General features: G+C 42.8%; 1 protein-coding gene across 6 annotated transcripts in view; it reads right to left on the bottom strand.

The window, feature by feature from the left end:
* Positions 1-12,385, bottom strand: part of RPS6KA5 (ribosomal protein S6 kinase A5) — a 133,194-nt gene that overhangs the window by 90,279 nt on the left and 30,530 nt on the right. For all 6 annotated transcript variants that reach the window (XM_040975158.1, XM_040975157.1, XM_040975161.1 and 3 more), the window contains exon 2: positions 46-117. In XM_040975158.1, the coding sequence (XP_040831092.1) occupies positions 46-117 (72 nt within the window). The remainder of the gene's footprint in view (positions 1-45; positions 118-12,385) is intronic.

Genomic DNA, 12,385 nt, shown 5'->3' with positions numbered 1-12,385 from the left:
TTGGAGAGAACGATCCTTTGCCAGAGCAATAAGCTTGAGACTCACCTCCAGTTCCCAGGACCTTCAGGAGCTCAAAATTTTCAATGCCCACCTTCTCTGCATGTCCTGTTAAATTGGCTGAGAGAGAGAGAAAGAGAGAAAGAGGACAACACGTAAGGGGATTAGCAACAGAAGAGGAACCCCGGGTTTCTGAGGGTCCAGCAGTGCTCTGCCTCCTTACTTGCAGGGTGAACCAATGGGTGGAAAGTCAATCTCTGTCTCTTCTTTTTTCTAGCTAACTCTGATTTTCAAACAAACAATTATACATTTTTTTTTTAAAGAAAAGCAGTTTCCCTGTTAATTTTATAATGGAAAAAAATTAATAAACATAACATTACCTGGAATTAACATGGACATCAACAATTAAAGAAAACATAGGTACTGTCTTATTAAAATACACAACAGCGTATCTTCCTCTGGTTGTCAAGCAGATTATACTGAAAGCCAAGTTTGCAAGAAATCATAACTTTTCAAGAAATTATTTGGAGCAAGTGTTATGGCATAATGGGTAAAGCTACCACTTACAACACCAGCATCCAATATAGGTGCCAATTCAGGTCCCAGCAGCTCCACTTTCTATCTTGCTAATAGTCTGAGAAAAGCAACAGAAAAGAGGTGAAGTGCCTGACCACTGCCACCATGGGAGCCTGGGATGAACCCCTCGTTCCTGGCTTCAATCTGGCGCAGCCATGGCCCTTGAGGCCATCTAGGAAGTGGACTACCAGATGGAAGATCTCTTTCTCCCTCTCTCTCAAACTCTAATTTTCTACTAAATAAATACTTTAAAAAAATATTTATTTTGTTTTTATCGGAATGCCAGATATACAGAGAGAAGGAAAAGAAGAGAGGAAGATCTTCCATCTGATAACTTACTCCCCAAGCAGCCACGGCCGGAGCTGCACTGATCTGAAGCCAGGAGCCTCTTCTGGGTCTCCCACACAGGTGCAGGGTCCCAAGACTTTGGCTCATCCTCCACCGCTTTCCCAGGCCACAAGCAGGGAGCTGGATTGAAGAAGGGACTAGAACCGGCGCCTATATGGGATCCTGGCACATGCAGGGTGAGGATTTTAGCCACTATGCTACCGTGCTGGGCCCAAAAATAAAGTTTTGAAAAACATCTACTTGTTAGAGAGGCAAAGAGAGAGAAACACGAAGGGAAAGAGTTTCTATTTGCTAGTTCATTCCTAAGTACCCACCTTGGCTTGGCCTAAGCAAACATACAGGTATTCAATTGGGATCTCACACACAGGTGGCAGGAACCCAATTGCTTGAACTATCAGCACAGTCTCCAAAGGCTGCATTAATAGGAGGTCAGTCTCAGGAGGCAGAGCTGATCCCAAATCCAAGCAGGCCGGTGTGAGACAGGAGCATCTTAGAAGACTGCCCCCACACTCACTATTTTTTTTTCTTCACACTCACTCTTGAAATAAGGATTGGGCTCTTCTACTGAGATGCTAAATCCTTTAACATGCAAAAAGATTAAGCTAATATTCATGAGTCATACTAAAATAATGTTCTTGGTTCTCACCACTAGGACTCATTTTTTTTTTTTATTTTTTAAGATTTATTTTTACTGGAAAGTCAAATTTACAGAGGGAAGAAGAGGCAAAGATCTTCCACCCCTGGTTCATCCCCCAAATGATCGCAATGGCTGGAGCTGAGTAGATCCAAAGCCAGGAGTCAGGAGCTTCTTCCAGGTCTCATATAGAGGTACAGGCATTTAAGGACTTGAGCTACCCTCTGTTGTTTTCCCAGGCCACAAGCAGGGAGCTGGATTGGGAAGTAGAGCAGTCAAGACACAAACTGGTGTCCATGTGGGATCCCAGTGGTTGAAGGGAACCAGCCAACTGAGCCATTGTACCAGGCCCAATATATTTCCTATATTCTTGACCATTTCTATTGCTCTAGCTTCATGTGTTTACTTGTCCTTCCGACTTTTCTATTCAGCTATTAAATCCAACCAGTGTATTTTTAAATCGAAAATACTGCATTTTTCCTTTCTAGACTTTTTCATTTTTCATTTATTGGATAAGAATTCCTATATTTTGTTTCTGAAGCATGTTTTATTTCACTGAAGACATCATAACAGCAGCTTCAAAATTCTTGTTGGCTATACTCAGTGTCTCTATTTGTCTCACAGTAAGACTCAGTCAACTGTCTTTCTTCCTGGGATATGTTCCATTTTCTTGATTTTTCTTATCTAGGGCAATTTCACACTGCATCCTGCTCATTATAAATGGTACTTTGTGAACAGCCTCAACTAATTTTTTTTTCAGAGAAAGTTAACGTGTTTTTGTTTTAAGGCCAAGGCTTGGCTGGACTTGAATTCAAAGCCCTGCTTCTCGGGAGGCAGCTCTAGTCCCAGGTGATACAATGGTCTTCATCCAAGCTACTCTGAGTCTGTTGTATTCAAATGTGGCTTGAGGTTGGTCCCAGAGGGAAGGCCACTAAGTCTGAGTCCCATCCCCCTATCTCCACCACCACCAGGGCTCCTCTCCTGCAGTGAGTTCTCTACATTTTCAATGGCTGCAGTTGCCGAGTTTCTGTTTGGTGGTTTCCCTGGTTGGAGAGGCTACAATGAGGACTACACTGAGCCTGAAGCTAACATCTCCCCTCCTCCAATATACACATAGATATACACACATGGTGCCAGATGAACACAAAGCTCAATTCCATGTAGGCAAGGGGCAGTGTTTTTTAAATTATAAAGATGTTCTCAGCTACAATGACAAAACCCAGAAAAACAAATGGTAAATATCATACTGTATAGACTCCAAAGCAATGAAAAATCTGAGTCTAGGTGTCTAAATAGTTCTCATTTCCATGCTACTGTCATTATGATTACAACCTTTGAGTATTAAAGTCTAAAAATAAACTACACTTCTCTTAATTAAATTGTTAACCTAAGCTTAAGCTTCTCAGCAACAAAGCCAATATTTATTACAATAAGATTTAAAATATTTGCACATTTTATTTCACCCAAAAGGTGAAATAAATATCAGCCAAGCCGAATTTGTGAGTCATTCACATGCATTAGTGAAGTCCAAAATATGCTGATCAGAAGAGAGAGGCCACCTGCATGCCTGCAACTAGATCGTAGCAGAAACAAGGCTGACTACCAATCAACACAACTGTCCGCTATCTGTGCTCATATCCCAATGAAGTAGCGCCTCATCAGGTTGCAGGAGTGAAGGAATTCTGTCAGGCCTGTCTGTCCAGCCCTGTTCCCAACTCTCTCCCAACATCACTAACATAATCATCCAACAGTCTGAAAATCTGCGAGGGCAGTTTGTAAGAGTCCAAGCACTACAGTACCAACCCTCATACAAGGTCTCTGGGCTTTTCTGCCTCAAATATTGACAACAGCCTGACTCCTTGGGGTAGACTGTCTATTTTCCTGTACTCATCTCCTTTCAGTGCATGTGACAGCCAAATGGATTGAGGAGCTGTCTTGGGACACAGTGGTATGGTCAGGATGTCTGTGTAACCTCAGAATCCAAATGCTGAAACCCCATTCTCCAAGGTGAGTGTTGAGAAGGAGCCTTAGTGAGGTAATTAGGTTATAAGGGTGAATCCTTCATGATGGAATTAGCCAATGCCCTCATAAAGCCAGATGGCCCAATCTGCTTGCCAACATGAGAATACAGTCACCTGTAAACTACAAGATACTGGAGCTACCAGCACCTTGACCTTCAATTTCCCAGTCTCCAGCAATGTGAACTAACTGCTAACTGAAGCCATCAAATTTATGGCATTCTTGTTGCAGCAGTCTTGAGCAGGCCACGTGATGTTCACTCATCAATATGTTCTCCCTTCTGGGCCCAGAAACCAGCAAGTTTGGATGCACATAAAGCCTACTGAATATACCTTCGATGGGATGTCACTCAGGCAGTAAAAGAAGGCTATGCTGATCTACTCTATAACAGGGATGAATCTTACATACATTATGTTAAGCAAATCAAGCTAGTCATCGAAAGACAAGTATAGTTCCATTTATGTGAGATCAAAATAATAAAAACAGAAAGAATTTTGTTGATTCTCTGTTTCCCTTGGTTCCACATACACAGAATCAAACAACTGCAACAGAGAAAATACTTGAGAAAAAAATACATTTGTACTGAACATGTACAAGCTTTTTCTCACCACTATTACCGAAAATGTAACTATTTACATAATGTTTGCACTGTATCAAGTATTGAGAGTAATCCGGAGATTACTTAAAGTACACAGGAGGATGACATAGGCTATATGCAATTCTCAAACCATTTTACGTAGGGACTTGATTGTCCAACAGCAATGGATGTGTGGACCTCACCCCTGCATATGCTAAGGTACTGATTCACCTGCTGATGGGCACCTGGCTGCTCCCAAATCCTGGCAACTCTGAATAATGCTGCTATGAAATGTGGGTGTATGTGCATCCCAAGGCTCTGTCTTCAATAATTACAAAAACTAAAATTCCTTGGGAATTGCAATGGCTGACTCGACTGTTAATCTGAAGTGTGCCATTCTGAGGAACTTCCACACTGTTTTTCACAGCTCTGTGACAGATTCCCACCAACAGGACAGCAAGTTCTCTGCATTCTCACCAACACTTATTTTCTGACTGCCCACCAGCATGATGTGTATGAAGCAATGATCAACATAATCTTGTCAGTCATATATTTAAACCACATTATTACAGAATTATCCAGATTCACTGTTTACAAAAGGAAGAATAGAAAAAGCACACGGTCTAAAGTGGGCCTTGAAAATGTCCAATAATCTTAGCACTCAGCTATAATTGTGGGTATTTGGGGGTTTTTGCTTTGTTTTATCTATATGCAGAGGCAGAGTGAGAGCAAGGGAAGAAGAGACAGAGAAGCAGATCTCCTATTTGCTGGTACATTCTGCAAAATGCTGCAACTGCAAGGGCTAGCCCAGTCCCAAGCCAGGAGTTTGGGCTTTCATGTGCACAGCAGAGGCTCAAGCACTCAGAACACTATCTGTGGGTTTCTCAGGCACATTAAGTAGGGAGCCGGGTCAGAAGCAGTGCAGCCAAGACTCCAACTATACCTCCTATATGAGATATCAGCACTGCAAGAGACAGTTTAGTTTGCTGTGCTGCAATACTGGCCCCAGTGATAACTGCTGTTGACCCTTCCATACATTCTATCAGGGTTTCAGCCACAAACCTATCACTGATAAATGCTTTATTTAAAATATATAAATTCATTTTTATTTATTTAAACAGCAGCGTTAGAGAGGGGGAGAGAGGGAAAGGGGGGAAGAGAGAGACAGCGATCTTCCAAGTGCTGGTTCCCAAGCCTCAATGGCCTAGGCTGGGCTAGGCCAAAGCCAGAAGCCAGGGGCTTCTTCCAGTTCTTCCATACAGGTGCAGGACCTCAAGGATTGAGTTTTTCAAAACTGTTTTCCCACACATATTATCATGGAGTTGGCCTGGGGGCAGAGCAGCCTGGACAGGCATCCATATAGGATGCCACCACTGCAGGCAGCAACTTAACCCAACATGCTACCTTGCTGCTGTCGATAAATGGTTTCTCTCTCTTTCTTTCTCTCTTTCTCTCTTTCTTTCTTTCTTTCTTTTTTAGATTTTTAAAAATTTTAATTACAAAGTCAGATATACAGAGAGGAGGAGAGACAGAGAAAAAGATCTCATTCCCCAAGTGGCCACATTGGCCAGAATTGAGCCAATCCAAAGCCAGAAGCCAGGAACTTCTTCCCGGTCTCCCACATGGGTGCAGAATCCCAAGGCTTTGGGCCATCCTCAACTGTCTCCTCAGGCCACAAGCAGGGAGCTGGAAGGGAAGTGGGGCCACTGGTATATGAACTGGTACCCATATGGGATCCCAGCTAACACAAAGCGAGGACTTCAACCATTACACTACTGTGCTGGGCCCAATAAATGGTTTCCTATCCCAACTGTCTAGACAATTCAATTAGCAAACATAATCTGTAATGCCTATAATACATGTTCTCTATTTTTTTTTAAGTTGTGAGAGTTTAACTTGGAATTTCCCACTCTTATGGAAGAAAACAATCAGTAAAACACATTTTTCATTCTGTTGCCATAGTTTCTGCTAAGCTGCACAAATGTAATTGCACAGAGCATGTGCTGAAATCATTCGATTAGATCCAATGAATCACTTGTGTTAAAGCTAAGAAAAGGCTTTAACTTAAGAGCACTTTTACAATTAAAGCATAAATAAAGAGATAATGCTTTTAAGGTCATTTAAAATATATTTCTTAGTATATGACAAATGCATTAATACACCAGAATTTAGTAATGAGTTAAGTACTTGATAAGAGAAACATAATTTAACAAATAGGTTCGTGGAGTCTGGGTACATTATTACCATGAGAAACTGGTTAGAAAAGCTCATTGAGAATGCACGTCCTCACGTACTCGTTTAGCAAACATTCACAAATGGCCACCAAAATGCAGGCCTCGGGGCAGGTAATGAGTCTGTAATGAAGAAGCAGAGGTGTCTGCCAGCTAAAATGAAAGGACAGCTGGGGATTTCTGGCCTGCACGACCAGCTGAAGCAAAAGTTTAAGTGGAAATAACCATTTTCCTAATAGAGAAAAACAAGAGGACTGTTATGGTAAACCATAATGAGTTTATGTTGGGAAAACAACAAAAACACAACATAAAACAGGTATGTGGAACTAGCTGATTTAAAACCTGAAATACCAGACTAATTAATTTTAATTGAATCCACACATAATAATGATTTCTGACAGGGTGAAAGTAATTTTTGAGCAAAATTATCCTGGTAGTCATGTACTGTGTGGACAGAAACAAGAAAAAATATATCCTAAAAGATGTTATTGCAGCAAAATAGATGCGAGCCAATGAGGGTCAGGTCTGAATAGAAACCAGAATGAAGGAGAAAGGATGAATCCAAAACTCATTTCAGTGTTCACCACAAAACACATCTACTAAGCATCTGTTTTGGGAGCTGTGACTACAAAGGCACACAGGAGCCCCACTTTCAAAATCAACCCAGTTCTATTATACTCTCCGCACCCCTCCAACCTGGCACCTGCTAGTGTCTGAATGTCTGTTTTCCTTCAAAGTTCATCAATTGAGGCAGGCACCAGGGACAGTAGTTGAGCCTTTCCTTAGCATGCCAACATGCTATCTGAGGATCTGGATTCAGATCCTGCTCTGTTCCAATTCCAGCTTCCTGCCAGTGCGCATCCTGGAGGGCAGCAGCAATGGCCCAACTGCCTGCATCCTTGTCACCCATATGAGAGCCCTATCCCTGGGCTCTAGGCTCCTGGCCTCTGGTCATTTCAAGCATTTGGAAAGTAAGGTAGCTGATAGAATAATTTAGCTCCCTCTATTTCAAGTTAAAAAGAAAAAAATAAATTTTAAAAATTTCTTTTAATTCACAGGATGAACTAACAGAAAGTTCCTCAATATTGAATTAAAAGATAGTTCCTCAATATGTTGGCACCTAAATACCTGTTAAGGTGGATGGAGCCTTTGGCTGAGTCCTCAGCAAGGGGGTCGGTGCCTTTATGAAGAGAAGCCTCAAAAAGGCTTCTTCTGCAAGGTGAGAAGATCACAACAGAAGGACCAACTGTGCAACACAGCACTTACCTCTCTGTCAGCACAGAAAATTTTGCACTGCGATCTTGAACTTTCCAGACTCCAGAACTACGAGAAATGCATTTCTGTTCTTTATAAATAACCCAGTCCACAGTGTTTTGTTACAGTAGCTCTAGAAGATTAAGAAGTTTCTATACTAAAGTGCAAGAAACCCAATGATGGTGCTGTTATTGACAGAACAAGGAAGTGGAAAGAAGAAGTTTGGGGTTTCAACACTGATGCTGAAGTGCTTGCAGAACCTCCCCAAAGGGCTGCCAGGCAGGCAGCTCTAAGACAAGGAAGCTCTGTTCTGCAGAGTCGTTAGGGGAGGGGCAGTGGATGTAGGATGCAGACAAGCAGTGGCTGAAGCTTCGAAGGAAAGCCCTGCAGGAGACACTGGGAGGGAAAGCTCAGTCCTGAGGATCACCTGTAGCTAGGAAGCAAGCTGAGAGAGAGCCATAGGAGTGGCTATGATGCAAGAACAGACTGTCAATGGAAAAAGATCAGCGAGGTCAAATTCAGCAGCAAAATGGGCATGGACGAAGACTGAGACAACCCAACTCCTGTCAACAGTGATTTATTTTTTTAAAAGAATCATTAATGGTGAAAGGAAGAGACCAAAAACCAGATTCCAAGAGCATAATGGAGAAAGCAGAATTTGTTTCCATTCTTGTGAAGTTTTTACAGGTAGAGGAGTTATTTAATTTTAAATAAAACTGAGCCCGGCGGCATGGCCTAGCAGCTAAAGTCCTCGCCTTGAACGCGCCAGGATCCCATATGGGCACCAGTTCTTTTTTTTTTTTTTAAAGATTATATTTTTTTATTATTTTTTCATTGGAAAGGCAGATATACAGAGAGGAGAGACAGAGAGGAAGATGTTCCGTCCAATGATTCACTCCCCAACTGAGCGCAACGGGCCGATACCATGCCGATCAGAAGCCAGGAGCCTCTTCCGGGTCTCCCACAGGGTGCAGGTTCCCAAAGCTTTGGGCCGTCCTCGACTGCTCTCCCAGGCCACAGGCAGGGAGCTGGAAGGGAAGCGGGGCTGCGGTGATTAGAACCGGCGCCCATATGGGATCCCGGGCGTGCAAGGCGAGGACCTTTAACCACTTGAGCCACCGCGCCGGGCCCTTGGGCACCAGTTCTAATCCCAGCAGCTCCACTTCCCATCCAGTTCCCTGCTTGTGGCCTGGGAAAGCAGTCGAGGATGGCCCAAAGCCTTGGGATCCTGCACCCACGTGGGAGACCCAAAAGAAGTTCCTGGTTCCTGCCTTTGGATCGGCACAGCACCGGCCGTTGAGCTCACTTGGGGAGTGAATCAATGAACAGAAGATCTTCCTCTCTGTCTCTCCTCATCCTCTCTGTATATCTGACTTTGTAATAAAAAGTAAAAAATAAATAAATCTTAAAATAAAACAGCCCAAAACAGAAGATGAGTTATTTGCATGATGACTTATCTTTAAATCGACAATAATCTGACTGCTAAGCAGGATCATGATCACAAATATGATACTCACTGTCACTGACATCAAAACAGCACTGGAAGAGCCACAGGGAAATTCTGCCCCAGTACCATATATCACACTTGCTGAAAGAACCAGGGCACTGGCAAGGAGGCCTCACAGCCAAGGTATCCTGGGGCATTCAAATGTGACCAACACTGCAACCCAAATCACCTGCACTCTCTTCAAGACAACTGGAAACCATCTGATGGGCATCTAATTGCCCACAATAAAACTATGAGCCCCCAACCTAACAGTATGTGAATAAACCAAGCTTGAATCTCAAGCATGAGATACTAGGATGAATTTCAATTATATGGGATATGAGGATGACAGAATACAAGCAACTCTACTCAAGGAAAGGGGATATTTTAAAAAGGAATAGAGGGGTAATGGGAATAAATCACAGGAAACTTTTCCGACAGACAAGGCAGATGGATTAGGCCAATGGACAAGGGAACACAGGAAAGCCTGAGGAAAAAAAACAGAAAGGAGGGGCAGTCTGAAAGGTAGCAAACCACTCAGGCGATGAAAATAACAGGATTCAGACAAGACAGAGAGGTAGACAGAAGAATTAGAGGATGCAGAGGAGGAGGAGCCTATGCCAAAGCATCCAGAATAAGAAAAGCAAAGCTCATGCTCAGCTTTTGTGGTGGATGCTATGGTCTCTGGAAGGAGTACCAGAGAGGCAGCACCCTGAACCAGGGGTGCAGTGCCTGAGCTGTCAGGGGCCAAAGCGTGTTCCTGCAAACAAGATGCTACTTAGCCCAAGTAATACCAAGATGAAAAACACTAAGCACAGTAAAGAATGCACAGAAAGACACAGACCAGACAAAGTGGAAACTAAAAAGCAAACTCCAGCTCAGCCAATATGTTTCTACCTGTGTCCAGGGGACAAACCAATTGGTTAATCCAAGCAGCCGATCCACCAGAAAAGAACACCCCATCCTGTCCTATTAGCATTTTCAACCAACTCCTTCTTTTCCCTAATTCCATGCTCTCCATGTAAAGAAGTGACTAGAGTACATTAGCTTTTTTATTCTAATTACAGTGGTATGTATAAAACTAGATATATATAAAAATATATAATAATATATAAAACTAGTTATACATATATTTATATATAACCACACACACAGAGTCTACTCTGACCCTATCAATAATTTTATGATCTTTTTCCTCTCAGAAAAAAAAAAGGAAGAATCATAAAAAGCAGCATTGTGATATTCTGTTGTGAATGTTCACCCAAACATGCTGAAGCACAACAGTCCCGGCCTGAAGGACAGTGGAGAAGAGGACTTGGGAGTTGTGGCCAGCGGGCAGAATCCTGAGTGCTGCAGCTGGCTTTCCACTTTGCTTAGAAGGGAAAAGATGGGACATGTGATAACTCATCAACTTACAGGTTACGGACAGCAGTCTGGACCATCAGGGACTTGCAAGGAACACAATTAGAAAGTCAGTGATTAGGACATCTGGGAAAAGAGGTGCATGGGTGAGGCTTCCTAAATAGGCACCAAAGAAATGAAGGTAAAGATATTTATATCTCATGCCAATACCCAACAAAGGTTGACCTGAGCAGAGAAGGGTATTCATAACACAGTAGACAGAATGTCCTGTTCTGCAGACACCACTCAACCACTTTCCCTGGCAGCCCAGCCATCATTCAAATCAGCTCATGAATGAAGTGGCCTTGGTGGTTAACTATGGATATTATGCATGAGCTCAGCTACAAGCACTTCTGCTTACCATGGCTGACCTGGCAACAGCTAACACCAAGTGTCCAACTGGCCAACAGTAGAAACCAACACTGAGTTCTGGCACTGCACCACTGCCTGCAGTGATAAACCAACCAGCTAGTGCCAGTTTACTAACAATGGACTGCTTACGTCGTGGAAGGGCAATGTTTTGTTTTTGCTGTAATAGACATTCACTCTGGTACAGATTTGCCTTTCCTACACACAATACTGCTGCCAACCTTGGTGTTACAGATGGCCTTACCTACTGTCATGGTACTCTACACAGCACTGCCCAAGATCAAGAAATTCACCACCCTGGAAATAAGGTTTGGCAGTAGGCCCAGGCTCATGGAATTCTCCAGTTTTAACTTGTTCTCTATCATCCTGAGGCAATGGAATGGACAGAATTATGGAATGCCTTTGGGAAAACTCAATGACAGTGGAAGCTAGTGCCAATACCTTGCAGGGATGGGGCAAGCTGGTTATCAGGAGGGTGTACACATGGAGTATCAAAAACGACACCACTGGTCCTTACATAGCCTGCACTCAGAGATGTGGGGGTCGGTGTGTGGAAATACGAGAGGTACCACTTTACCATCACCACAAACAAAATGCTTGTTTTCTGTTCTGCTTTCATACCCCAGCAGCCCACACACCTTGGCTTACCAATCATCTCTGTCCCAGGGTAAAGATCCTTCCCTTCTTCCCACTTAGATCTCTACCTACTGGTCCACTCAGAGTATCTACTGTCTCAGTCCACTCACAGATAACTACTCTTTTCTACAGTTTGAAGTTCATTCCTGGTCTTCATTATTGTGGTGTACCTCTTTATATTGGAAAGACAAGCTTGTATTTAGAATGCCTACTTGGTTTGACCAATTTCTGAATTACATTTCTATACACTACTTCTCAAGGAACTAGCTTTTTGATACAACATTAGGTGAAAGTGAAACTTAACTTGGGAACCAACATGCACAAAATTATGCTTTATGCATACTTATGCAATAAAAATTACAAACATTTATATATTTAGTACAAGTTAGGGCTTAGACATTGCTCCTCTATTCATAGCCCTATCTTTTTTAGACTAAACTCTAGAAGTAAATGGATTAAGTGCCCACCATTTAAATGAAACTTGTTTTCTAGTAGATTCTTCAGGAAGACCATCTATCTGTGCAGGGAATGCTCTGGGTTCTTCCACACCTTTAATATGAAAGACAGTTGGCAGGATAGAATGCTTAATTTGCAGTTTACCTAAGTTTATCTTAAAACCATGTAGTCTGGGCCCAGCACAATAGACTAGTGGCTAAAATCCTTGCCTTGCATGTGCCAGGATCCCATACGGGTGCCAGTTTGCATACGGTTGTGCCGCTTTCCTTCCAGCTCCCTGCTTGTGGCTTGGGAAAGCAGTAGAGAATGGTCCAAGCCTTGGGACCATTCTCTCCCATATGGGATCATTCTCTCCCACGTGCGAGACCTGGAAGAAGCTCCTGGCTCCTATATTCAGATCA

Source organism: Ochotona curzoniae, unplaced genomic scaffold (genome assembly GCF_017591425.1).
Source record: "Ochotona curzoniae isolate NIBS_2020 unplaced genomic scaffold, NIBS_Ocur_1.0 contig_2688, whole genome shotgun sequence".
Lineage (NCBI taxonomy): Eukaryota > Metazoa > Chordata > Mammalia > Lagomorpha > Ochotonidae > Ochotona > Ochotona curzoniae.
Note: the sequence above shows the minus strand (reverse complement) of the source record. Positions and strands in the feature narration are given on the sequence as shown.